Source organism: Theropithecus gelada, chromosome 13 (genome assembly GCF_003255815.1).
Source record: "Theropithecus gelada isolate Dixy chromosome 13, Tgel_1.0, whole genome shotgun sequence".
Lineage (NCBI taxonomy): Eukaryota > Metazoa > Chordata > Mammalia > Primates > Cercopithecidae > Theropithecus > Theropithecus gelada.
Genome location: NC_037681.1, coordinates 84587866 through 84601612, shown reverse-complemented (window position 1 = coordinate 84601612; position 13747 = coordinate 84587866). Strand labels below are relative to the sequence as shown.

The window sequence follows — 13747 nt, the reverse complement described above, 5'->3', positions numbered from 1 at the left end:
AATTTTGCTACTTAGTAACTACATGACTCTGTGTTTCCTCATCTGTAAAATGATAATAATAATATCTATATTTCAAGATTGTTAAAATTAGAAAAATTAGATGTGTATAAAATACCTGTGCCTAATCCATAGGAGGAGGTCAATAAATGGAAGGTATAATCATCTATTTAGTCAGATAAATGATGTGTGATGATGTTGGGGGCTAAGGAGATCATTCTCTTTCTCTCAGATCTTAGAATATATGAAACTGGAATTGTAATTTGAGATGTCTGTGGGGTACTCTTTTAGATGGCAGTTGGTGTTTGGAAGGTGGTAATATTAGGAACAGGAGGAAAGTAAATCACCTTGTACTCTTTTGTCTTACATTTATATCTTTGGGCTGTACTCTTTATCTTCCTTCCATTTTGTTGTGCCCAATTTCAAGAATCTCACAATCAAACAATTCACATAATAGAATTTAAAGTATATGTAGAAATCTTTTATCATTGTCATAAAGTATTTGGATAATCAAGGAAGGTATGCTCATAATACTTCATATTTTTTTTCCTTCCCTTTTAAGCTGAGCCATTATCTGGATATTGTGGAAGTAAACATTGCTCACCAGATCTCTCTACGTTCAGAAGCATTTTTTCATGCAATGACCTCTCAACACGAGTTGCAGGACTACCTCAAGAAAACTTCCCAGGCTGTAAAAATGCTTCGAGATAAAATTGCACAGATTGATAAAGTAATGTGTGAAGGATCACTCCACATTTTAAGACTGGCACTTACCAGAAATAATTGTGTTAAAGTATACAATAAGCTGAAGTTAATGGCCACTGTACACCAGACTCAGCCTACAGTACAGGTGTTACTATCTACTTCTGAATTTGTTGGAGCATTGGACTTAATAGCAACAACACAAGAGGTTCTACAGCAGGAACTTCAGGGCATTCACAGTTTCCGGTATGTCCATTAAGTAAGCCACTAGAAATAATGTTATAAATTTTTAAAGGATAAAATTTAGCGTGTAATGTTAAAAATGTGAATGTATTTAAAGTTAAATGGATATTTTTTCTTCCAGATTGATCATTTGTTTAATGATGTTATCTGATATTATAGTATTAGCAAAACAAAAATCATAAAGAATAATATTTACAGAGACATTTGGATGGAGAAGCAAAATTAAAATTTCTAGGAGATGAGATAAATGCAAGGCCAGTCACATTAAAAATAACATTTTGAAAATGTTGAAATAGCTTTGTGTCACAATGGTAGGTCAAGGTGGAGAGAATACCAGTATATTTAAAATTAAGTTTGTGTTAAAAGCCTTTAGTAGATTTAAAATGGAATAATTATTAAAATTCATTTCTGATTCACAGTCTGTTTATCAAATTGCAAAAGAAAAAATATGTAACATAGTGATAGAAAATACCCAATTTCTCCTATTATTTTGAAAATACCTTAGGTTTTAGATATTTTATATGAAATCATTCCAAAGTGTTTATTTTATAGACTAATTGCAAGCCATCAAAATTTCATTCCATTAAGCAGGCTTGCAGTATCCTTGTAGAAGTTCCTATCTGCTGGGAAAACCATCCAAACCACATACTAGTAAGTGACTATAAAGTTTTATGGAAGATGTGCTTTGTAACGTAATCCATTATGGAAAAGTTGGCCTCAAAAAATTTTATTTTAATTGAATTATAAATTCTTATTGACTGAAGATATGTAATTGGAATGTTTAGGATGCATTTTTAAAGCTTGAACAAAATTTAATTAGATGAACAATTGATTGATTCATTCAGTTAAGGTATGGCTGTTGAGCACCTATTACATGTCAAGTACCAGACAGAATGAATACTGGGAATATAGTCAGGAATAAAGTAGAGATGTTCATTGATCTAAAAGTCTCTACAATTTATTTGGCATGGGGAAGGAAACACAAATTACTGCATAGTTATATAGTGTAATACAGTGTGATGAATGGAAAGATTGCTGTGGAGCTCTGACCTTAGGGGTGGAACCTAATCCAGACATGGATGGTTATAGAAAACGTTCTGAGTCACAAACCTCTTTGAGAATCCATTGAAAGCTACTGTTGGACCATCTTTCCACAAAAATATACCTGTACATAAAATTTTTGCAATCAATTTTGGGTGATTCATGCTTTTTTGAAGTCTACTTTGAATTCCCCAGCATGGAACCCAGGAAAACTACATGATTTTTAATTTTTCTTTCACCTCTGAAATTATAAGGATTTATCTTTTTTGAATTTGTATGTGGTATATATTTTTTCAATAAATGTCAGTGTTGTCGTTGCCTTAAAAAATGAATTTCTATAATGACAGAAGCTGTATTTTTAACTTATCACTTACTGTATAACATCATGAGTGTTGATGAATATTGGGAGCCAATATCCTGTAGATAGTACAGGGCTGAGAAGTAGAATCAAAGATTGAATGCTGCCTTGGCAAACACAAATTCTCAAACTATTCTAATTTTTACCTCAAAGTTCATGCAGTTTACTTTTGTTTTCCTTGACTCAGAGTTTATGGTCAATACTCATGAAAAGTGATTTTAAGAAGTGGGTTGGATATTTATTTATTCTCAGTAGTTTATGATTTATTGGGCTACAGAATATAAATTTTATAATCTTGTATTTATTATGAGCTCAAGGAAGAGCTTACCTTTGTTTTCAACCTTACTTTTTTTGGTAACTTAACTCAAAGTATAAAATATTCTTCATTTAAAAATGTCTTTTATTTATTTATTTATTTATTTATTTATTTATTTATTTATTTATTTCGAGACAGGGTCTCGCTCTGTTGCCCAGGCTAGAGTGCAGTGGTGTGCTCTCAGCTTATTGCAACCTCTGCTCCCACCTTCAGTCCCCCCGCCTACCACTGGCTCTAGCCATTCTCTCACCTCAGCCTCCTGAGTAGATGGGATTAAAAAACACATACCACCCTGCCTAGCTAATTTTTATTTATTTATTTATTTATTTATGTTTTTGAGATGGAGTCTAGCTCTGTTGCCCAGGCTTGAGTACAGTGGCACGATCTTGGTTCACTGCAACCTCCACCTCCCGGGTTCAGGCGATTCTCCTGCCTCAGCTCCCGGGTAGCTGGGATTACAGGCGCCCGCCACCGTGCCCAGCTAATTTTTGTATTTTTAGTAGAGAGAGGGTTTCATCATATTAGCCAGCCTGGTCTCAAACTCCTGACCTAGGTGATCTGCCCATCTCGGCCTCCCAAAGTGCTGGGATTACAAGTGTGAGCTACCACGCCTGGCCTGATTTTTATTTTTAGTAGACGGGGTCTTGCCATGTTACCCAGTCTGGTCTCAAACTCCTGAGCTCAAACCATCTGCCTTCCTTGGCCCCGCAGAGTGCTGTGATTACAGGCCTTAGCCGCCATGCTTGGCCAAAAATGTCTATGATTTTTAAAAAGACTTTCAGATGTTCTGATTTTCTACATTTTGCTCAGTATCTTTCTATTTTTTTTTTAGAACCACATGTGTAAAGAGTATTATTTTTTCATGTAAAACATTTCTGTAAAGTTTCCTATCAAATGTCAGTTCCAATATGTTTATAACTGTTTAAAAGTTTGGTATCAGAACTTGAGTCTCTAACTTCTGATAAACATATAGCAAATTATTTTCAAAAACAAAAGTAGTCTAAAAGAAAATGTTTTTATAATCAAGGAAGAATACTGAATCATACTTGAAGTAGTTTAAGACTTGTTATTGTAACCCCATTCTTTTGTTTGTGTTTTGTTTTAAATCTGTCAAATCCTGTATGATGATTTACTTTCTTGACTTTATCTTTCCTTTTGCTAAAGGTTGTTAAATATCAACATTAGTTACTTTCTTGTATAGCTTCACAGATATATTTAAGGCCATTTAACTTTATTTAGAAGCATAAGAATTAGTTTTGGATGCTTTATAGATTGATTTTTATCCAGGAAAATATGTATTGGAGGTCTCTTACGGTAACATAAGCATAAGAGATAATTATACTCTCCCATTAGGAAAGAAGAAATATTCTACTTGAATTTCACACGCTTTTGTCTTTTTTATATCAGAGGCCACATTTTAGTCATTTTGTGGGCCATATACTAAGCATAGGGTCTTACTTGAAATAAGAAATCTTTCAGTAGGACAAGCAAAGGATTCTTTTGAATTTATTTGTTAATAGTCTTTCCATTTTATGGATCTTAGTCCAGGTTTTGCTTTTGGCTATAATGTTCTTTCTATTGCTTTTTAAAAATGCTCTATTTAATACATATATATGCAGTCTTGCCCTGTCACCCAGGCTGGAGTGCAATGGTGCGATCATAGCTCAACTATAGCCTTGAACTCCTGGGCTCAAATGATCTTCCTGCCCCAGCCTCCTGGGTAGCTAGGACTATAGGTCTGTGCCACCATGCCAGGCTAATTTTTTTTATTTTTTTGTAGAGATAAGGTCTTTCTATGTTGCCCAGACTGGTTCTATTGCTTTTAAAGAAAATTTTCATACCAAAATTTTCCAGTAGTTAAACTACCACAAATGCAAATCTCTATTTTCAAAAAGGAATTTTAATAGTTTTATTTGTCTACCATTTTTCTGTGTACTATTAACCTAACATCACATTTTTTCTAGTCATTAGTAGCAAATAATGCTTATGTATGTATTCTTTTTTCTCATTCCTTCTGTATTTTTTGACTTTGAAATTATTTTTTATGTAAACATTTTTGGTGACTTCTGAGCTCCCAGAGCACCTTGTTTATATTCTCTAATGAAATTTTACAGTCTCCTACCATGTTTTGTTATGGTTTGTGTTTTTATTTTAGATCTTTCTATTGGGCTTTGAATTTAAATGTCTTGGATAAGAGCTATGTTGTACACATCTTAATACATATTTGTAAAATCTATGAATTATTCAGTATATTACCAAATGTATCTTGACACTTTATTCCACTCTTTTTTTTTTTCCCATCTATAATCATTGTCCCTAATTCCCCATTTATAGTCTATATGACTGTAGTTCTTAATCCTGGCTGCATAATAACATCTCCAGAAGAGCTTTTAAAAAAGTGTGCCACACCCCACCCAGCCAATTAAGTCAGACTTTCTAGAGGTTAAGGCTTGAGCATCTGTATTTTTTTGAAAGCTCTCTGGGAAATACTAATGTGCACCGTAATTGAGAAGCCTGGTTTATAACTACTGTTGGGTTCTCAACTTTTTCATGATTTGTAATTAAAGTGGTAGCATCTTCCTATATAAATTTGTTCTTTCTAAAACAAAATTTTCAACTAACACATCTTCCTGTCTCTATTCAAAGAGGTTTCTACTAATGGATTTGGGGGTATGATGTATCTGTGTAAGTTCCAAACTTTGATTTCCCCTCTTCAGAACTTGAAGGGTAATATTGACTCACTACATAATTCATAATTATAATTCTTTTGTACATTTGTTCAATTTATAAATTTAAAAAATTTTGAATGATTTTACTGCCTGAATTGTTGCAGAATTAGGTGATTTTAATTATTAGGACATAATTTTTTTTTTTTTTTTGAGACAGAGTCTCGCTCTGTTGCCCCGGCTGGAGTGCAGTGGCGTGATCTCGGCTCACTTGCAAGCTCCACCTCCTGGGTTCACGCCAGTCTCCTGCCTCAGCCTCCCAAGTAGCTGGGACTACAGGCGCCTGCCACCACACCCAGCTAATTTATTATATTTTTAGTAGAGACAGGGTTTCACCGTGTTAGCCAGGATGGTCTCCATCTCCTGACCTCATGATCTGCCCACCTTGGCCTCCCAAAGTGCTGGGGTTACAGGCGTGAGCTACTGTGCCTGGTCGGGATATAAATATTTTTAGCCATTACATATGCAATGAAATTTTGCTATCTATTACCAATAAAAATGATAATCATTGAAACAATATATATCATTTATATAGTAATTTAACTAAAAGTATTGCTGAGGCTAATGGCATTCAAATGCTTAAGCACATGTAGTACGGAAGTCTCATTATGAACCCACAAGAATGCATTTGAATGTTGATATCTTGCAGATTTTGATACAGAAAATCTTTAGTTACCTTGAAACTTAGTACTGTAGTGTTGTTATTTGCTCTTTCTTATTGTAAAGCTTTGTGTAGAAACTCTTAGTTTTCATCATTGTTGTTAACATTATTTTCCTATTACTTCATACCATGATTGCTACCACCACCATTCTACAACAGAGGACATATATTGAATACTTAAGTATTCTGTACCAGATACTGTGCTAAGTATATGGACATCGCCCACTCCCCAAAAAACTGTGAGATAGGGAATGTTACCCACACTTTACAGATAGGAAAACTGAGGTCATATAGCAAGTTAAGTAACAGTACAGTAGAGATTCAACTTGGGTCTCTCTGGACTTGAGAGCTATGTTTTTTAATAGATTTGTTTGAGGATCTTATAGGACCTCAAATAGATCACTCTGAACATCAGTACTAATTTAATTGTACAAACTGTGGGCAATTGAGCTATAGGTTTGCTCAGCAGCCAGGAACTACCATATTAATGGATTTTGGCATAAAAATTACTGCAGCTAGCTTGTTTTCTACTTGTAAGCCTTTTTTTTTTTTTTTTTTTGAAAGAAAAGATGCAAAACACTCAGTTTATTATGATTTCATTGATTAGTGGTCACCTTGAGATTCCATATAAGGGATCTTTATTATTAGATCTATCAAAAGGTATTTAACATATTATTTGACCTTAAATCTCCTATAATTTAGATTTTAAAATATTGTGGTAAGAAAACATCCACATTATATGTTTTGTGATGAAGAAATCAGACTTCTTGCTATTTGATGAAACTAGAATTGCTACAGTTTATTGATATACAAGATTTTCTGATAAGAACAGCACAGAGGTCACTCTATTGAACATACAACTTAGTAGAAGGTCTGAATTAACGTGCAAATTGAGGCATATCTAAGTAGAAAGTATTGGGATTGTTTCAGTTTACTTAGCTGGATATATTTTTCAGAAAGTGATATTTTAGTTGTCATTTCGGTAGATTCTGTCACCACTCTAAATTACTGTATGTGATTATTAGGATACATACTTTTAAAACAAGGTGTTAGCAGATTTATCTTAAATATTTTTGTTAAGATTGATAATAATGCGTACGTCATTATTATTACATCTATTGTCAAAGTAGCCGAGAATATAAAAGAACAATTAGATTGAGGATGAATAGGTGAAAAATATTACAGTTCTGAAAGTTGCATTTAAGGATTTGTTTAGACAAATTCTTGCATATATAAAATACCTGTGATTATAAAATAAATACTATTTGGTGTTAGTATTGAGGTTCTTTATTAAATTAATTATATAATCTGTATTACATAATTAAACTTTAAAATTACTTTAAGGATGCATAAAAATGAAGCTACTCAAGTTATTTAATATCTAAGGTCAAATAGAACACTGCATTTAAGTTATGCCGAAATGACAGGAAGTTTTATTATTTTGATGCCCAAATATCAGTAGGTATAGTCATATGGACCTCCCACCATAATTCTTTATGGTGATTTGTTGAAGAGTATTTATACTTGAAGGTAACACATACCTGAGTGCTAACCTCTAGTCTGCATTAAAAAAGAATCAATGGTCTTCATAAAAATAATTGAGAGCCAAGCAATATTAGGTCTAAATTTGTATCCTACACTGTCACTGTTTGTTTTTTTTTTTTAAAAAAAACTTATAAAGACTCAAACATACACAAAACTAAAGGAAATTATATGAAAAGAATTATAGGAAGCTAGATAAATTGTTTATCATCTTTAAGTTGTCAATGCAAAGCCGAGTTTGTGTTATCTATATCCTGTATTATTTTGAAACAAACCCCAAACATTTTGTTTCATTCATAAATATTTCATTAGGTATCTCTGAAAGATAAGTATTTTTAAAAAATATAACTATAATGTCATTTATATTTTCTTTTCTTTTCTTTTTTTTTGAGACGGAGTCTCGCTCTGTCGCCCAAGCTGGAGTGCAGTGGCCAGATCTCAGCTCACTGCAAGCTCCGCCTCCCGGGTTTACGCCATTCTCCTGCCTCAGCCTCCCAAGTAGCTGGGGATACAGGCGCCCACCGCCACGCCCGGCTAGTTTTTTGTATTTTTTTAGTAGAGACGGGGTTTCACCGTGTTAGCCAGGATAGTCTTGATCTCCTGACCTCGTGATCCACCCGTCTCAGCCTCCCAAAGTGCTAGGATTACAGGCTTGAGCCACCATGCCCGGCCTTCATTTATATTTTCAAATATAGCTAGTCAGTGTTCAGATTTTCCTGTTTGTCTCAAAATTCTTTCTTACAGTGTGTTTATTGTAATCAGGGTCCAAATAATATCTATATATTGCAGTTGGTTGATATGTCTCAAGTGGTTTTTGATCCATAGTTATCCATTCTAATTTTCTTTCAAAATATTAATCGAAGAAACTGGATTGTCTTATAGTGCTTCTCATAGTTTGGATTTTGTAAACTGTGTTTCCATGTTTAGCATGTTATTTTTTCACCTATATTCTCTGTAATTGATAGTTAGATTTAAAAGCTTGATTATCTTTAAATTTTACTTTTTGACAAGAGCACCTAATAGACAGTGGTGTGTATTTCAGTCAAGAAGCATAAAAATCTCTCTTTTGATGATTAGCAGCCATTTAACAATCATCTAGATTTATCATTAATTATGGGCTACAAATTATGATACTTTAATTCTGTCCCACTTTCTTTACTTATTCACTGGAACATTTCTATGAGTTGATGTTTCCCCATAACAATTATTTGGTCACCCTTTGAAGGACAGTTCTTACAAGATTAGACAGGATAAATGCTAGATTCGTTTCCTTTATTTAGTTGTTTTCAAAATAATGAATTGGAAATCTAGCATCCTCCAAAGATAACTGATGAATTTTTAAAGATATTATAAATACATGGATTTATATGCTTTCAAAGTGTTTTAACTTCTTTACTTTTTAATTTTTATCAATGTTCAAATTGAATTATCATTTGTAGGAACCTCCTCAAGTTCATTCTTGAGTCTTTTGACATGATTTCCTAAGTAGTTATTGACAGTTTTCTTACTTTGTGTTATGACAGGATGTTTATATTATACATTTGCTACCCCAGACCTGTAATCTGCCATTTGTCTAAGGAGCCCTACTTTCTTTTAGTAGGAAATAGTATTTAGAAATCCATCTGGGTAGTAGGCGTGTTCTTGCTACTGTATTGGCCATTATTTCTAGGCTTTCGTAGTGGACAGAACTGGGAAATAATTTTCTTTTTTAAGTGACTTTAAAACAGTAATTTAACTGTTCATCTTATATGGGATATATCTTAAGGAAAAGAGGAAAACCTCCTATATTGTTTGTATTAATAATATTGTTCTGAGACAATCTGTGTATGTTGTGGGATAAAACAAATGATAATTGTGTTAGTGTCATTAGTAATCACAATTTTCAGCCTGATTAAAAGGAAATACATATGTAAGATTGAAGAAGTAAAACCATATAGTCTTGAATTTAAATTGGAAGTATCAGTATAACCCCATTTTTTCTCCCCCACAACCCCTACGATAAGTCGCCATTTAAAAGTTTTAGTTTATATCTGTCCATCCATCCATCTATCTGTCTGTCTCTCAGATAAGCGTTAGCCCACTGTAGATACTGTTCTCCACCTTGCTGTATTTACTTTACAATATACTCTGGATATTGTACATGCTCTACAGCATGCATTCTCAATGGGAGATACTACCTCAAGAGGGCAAACATTGGCTCTTGAAAGGTGAAAAAAAATCTTGAATATAACAATGGTTTGTGACCCTTCAAAGGGCCATAGTACATAAACAGATATGTAATATATTTGTGGCATTAAAATTTCATAGGGGTGACTGGGTACGGTGGCTCATGCCTCTAATTCCAGTACTTTGGGAGGCCAAGGAGGGTGGACCACTTGAGGTCAGGAGCTTGAAACCAGCCTGGCCAACGTCGTAAAACCCTGTCTTTTACTAAAAATACAAAAATTAGCTAGGTGTGATGGCACATACCTTTATTCCTAGCTACTTGGGAGGGTGAGGCACAAGAATTGCTTGAACCTGGGAGGTGGAGGTTGCAGTGAGCTGAGATTGCGCCACTATACTCCAGCCTAGGCGACAGAGGGAGACTCTGTCGAGGAAAAAAAAAAAATAAAAAAATAAAAATTTCATGGGGTTGTGTGTGTGTGAGATTAGAAAAGGCTTCTGGAGGGGAAATAATGAAAAAAAAAACTGCTCTGTAGCAGTATATATAGGTATTTATCAATTCTTTTAAAAGTAATATCTATTTAAAATAAATGCATTGTGATTTATTCAACCATTCCCCATTGGTCAGCATTTGGGTTGTTTCTGTTCCGTTACAGTTACCAATAGAAGGGCAGTTAATGTATGTTCTTTGGTATTTTTGCTCATGCATCTTTGAGACAGATTCTAAGAAGTGAGATTCCTAGGTCAAAATTCCTCTGTAATTTTACTAGATACTAACAAATTCCTCTTGTGACAATGTTTTAGTTTGTACTGGTGGATCTATTCTAAATTAGTCTACTGTAAGATATTGATGCCATTTATGAGAACCTTTTTAGTCTATTAACTATAAGAAATACAATTTTCATGTTGTAAAATGCAAACTTGTATGTTATTTCACTTATCAGATTTGTTTCATAATTATCACTACTCCTACTTACCATATATTGTTTATAAAAGAAGAATAATGCATCTACCCAAAAGGTCAAATGGTTTTAACTAACTTTTTAAAAATTGTGTTATATCTCGTCTTTCTTCGTAGATATAGTTGTCAATATTAAGGATTTCTTTTTCAAGTAAATGTAGTGTAGATATATTTTAAATGTTTTTTTTTTTTTTTTTTTTTTTTTTTTTGAGACGGAGTCTGGCTCTGTAGCCCAGGCTGGAGTGCAGTGGCCGGATCTCAGCTCACTGCAAGCTCCGCCCCCCGGGTTTACGCCATTCTCCTGCCTCAGCCTCCCGAGTAGCTGGGACCACAGGCGCCCGCCGCCTCGCCCGGCTAGTTTTTTTTTTGTATTTTTTAGTAGAGACGGGGTTTCACCGTGTTCGCCAGGATGGTCTCGATCTCCTGACCTCGTGATCCGCCCGTCTCGGCCTCCCAAAGTGCTGGGATTACAGGCTTGAGCCACCGCGCCCGGCCTAAATGTTTTTTTAAATTTTAATGTAATATTTAAATGTTTTAAAACTGCCCCTCAAAATAGAACTTAAAACATTTTTTTTCCACTGAGATATAAACATGTTCCATTGGACTCTTTCACTTAAGTTTTGAAATTCTTTGGACCAACTAGGCTTCTTTAGCTCATTGCTTTTATACAGCTATTTGAAAGTATGGCAAAAATCCCTTTGTATATGAAAGTACTTCATCCTTACATTTTTCAGTCTGTGTTTCAATGACTTTCAGTTTAATGACTTAAGGGATGTTACACAGTAACTCAAACTGATTATGGGAAAGATTGAATTGAGTCCGTCTGTACATATAGTCCTTCAGATATTTATTTGCACCCAGGACAGGGCCTAGTGTAGGGTAGGCAGGAATGTTTGTTGAATAAATGAATGATTGGGGAGCTACCACCACTGACATTTAGTAAATGGTTAATAAGGAAAGGGCTTAGAATGTCAGTATTTTGTCTGTGGAAACAATCATGCCCAGTAACCAGGTTTTCTAGAACACATTTATTTGGAGGCTAAAGATATACCTTTGACCTTGAACAACATGGGTTTGGACTTGTGGGTCCATTTATACACAGATTTTTTTTTTCAGTAAATGTATTGGAAACGTTTTTGGAGATTTGTGAAAGTTTGAAAAAACTTTCCACATAGCCTAGAAATATATATGCCATGAATGCATAAAATATATGTAGGTACTAGTCTACTTTATCATTTACTACCATAAAATATATTTAAAAAGTTAAAATTTATCAAAGCTTGCACATGGACTGTACATGGCCCCGTTCATGCAGTATTAAATCATAACTCCAAAAAACTAGCTATGGTACATAGTGTACCACTGTAATAATTTCATAGCCACCTCCTGTTGCTACTGTGGTGAGCTCAAGTGATGCTAGTCATCTGTATTTGACCAGTTCCTCTCTCCAGTAAATTATTACAGTAACAAGTGATCTCTTACAGTTTTTGCATATTTTTGTTTTTTATTGTTTTTAATACATACTATACACCTTAAATAACACCAAAAAGGAGCTGGTACCATTCCTTCTGAAACTGTTTCAACCAATAGAAAAAGAGGGAGCCCTCCATAACTCATTTTATGAGGCTAGCATCATCCTGATACCAAAGCCTGGTAGAGACACAACAAAAAAAGGGAATTTTAGGCCAATATCCCTGATGAACATCGATGAGAAAATCCTCAATAAAATACTGGCAAACCGAATCCAGCAGCACATCAAAAAGCTTATCCACCACCATCAATTTGGCTTCATCCCTGGGATGCAAGGCTGGTTCAACATACACAAATCAATAAATGTAATCCATCACATAAACAGAACCAATGACAAAAACGACATGATTATCTCAATAGATGCAGAAAAGGCCTTTGAAAAAATTCAACAGCCTTTCATACTAAAAACTCTCAATAAACTAGGTAATGATGGAATGTATCTCAAAATAATAAGAGCTATTTATGACAAAGCCACAGCCAATATCATACTGAATGGGCAAAAACTGGAAGCATTCCCTTTGAAAACCAGCACAAGACAAAGATGCCGTCTCTCACCACTCCTATTCAACATAGTTGAATTGGAAGTTCTGGCCAGGGCAGTTAGGCAAAAGAAAGAAATAAAGAGTATTCAGTTAGGAAAAGAGGAAGTCAAATTGTTTCTGTTTGCAGATGACATGATTGTATATTTAGAAAACCCCATCATCTCAGCCCAAAATCTCCTTCAGCTGATAAGCAACTTCAGCAAAGTCTCAGGATACAAAATCAATGTGCAAAAATCACAAGCATTCCTATATACCAATAATAGACAGAGAGGTAAATCATGAGTGAACTCCCATTCACAATTGCTACAGAGAGAATAAAATGCCTAGGAATCCAACTTACAAGGGATGTGAAGTACTTCTTCAAGGAGAACTACAAACTACTGCTCAAGGAAATAAGAGAGGACACAAACAAATGGAAAAACGGTCTATGCTCATGGATAGGAAGAATCAATATCGTGAAAGTGGCCATAGTGCCCAAAGTAATTTATAGATTCAATGCCATCCCCATCAAGCTACCACTGACTTTCTTCACAGAATTGGAAAAAACTAATCTTTATATGGAACCAAAAAAGAGCCCGCACACAGGGAGGGGGACATCACTCACTGGGGCCTGTCGAGGGTGGTGGGCTGGGGGGAAGGATAGCATTAGGAGAACTACCTAATGTAAATGACAAGTTGATGGGTGCAGCAAACCAATATGGCACAGGTATACCTATGTAACAAACCTGCATGTTGTGCACATGTACCCTAGAACTTAATAAAAAAAATTAAAGCATCAATATTTACTAAAAACTTAAATATCTCAGAAACGTAAATATAAAATACAAAACATCTAAATTCTTATCAATAGACAAATTTGCAATCATGATATAACATAAAATTTTATCTTGTCACATTAAAATAATTTTCGAATGCTGAGTCTGAAAACACAATAGTGTGTTAACTATGAAAATAGACAACACAGA

General features: G+C 34.4%; 1 protein-coding gene across 3 annotated transcripts in view; it reads left to right on the top strand.

Moving 5' to 3' along the window:
• The window catches only part of VPS54 (VPS54, GARP complex subunit), a 137720-nt gene that overhangs the window by 49142 nt on the left and 74831 nt on the right, over positions 1-13747 (top strand). For all 3 annotated transcript variants that reach the window (XM_025355085.1, XM_025355086.1, XM_025355087.1), the window contains one exon: positions 560-945. In XM_025355085.1, coding sequence (XP_025210870.1) covers positions 560-945 — 386 coding nt within the window. The remainder of the gene's footprint in view (positions 1-559; positions 946-13747) is intronic.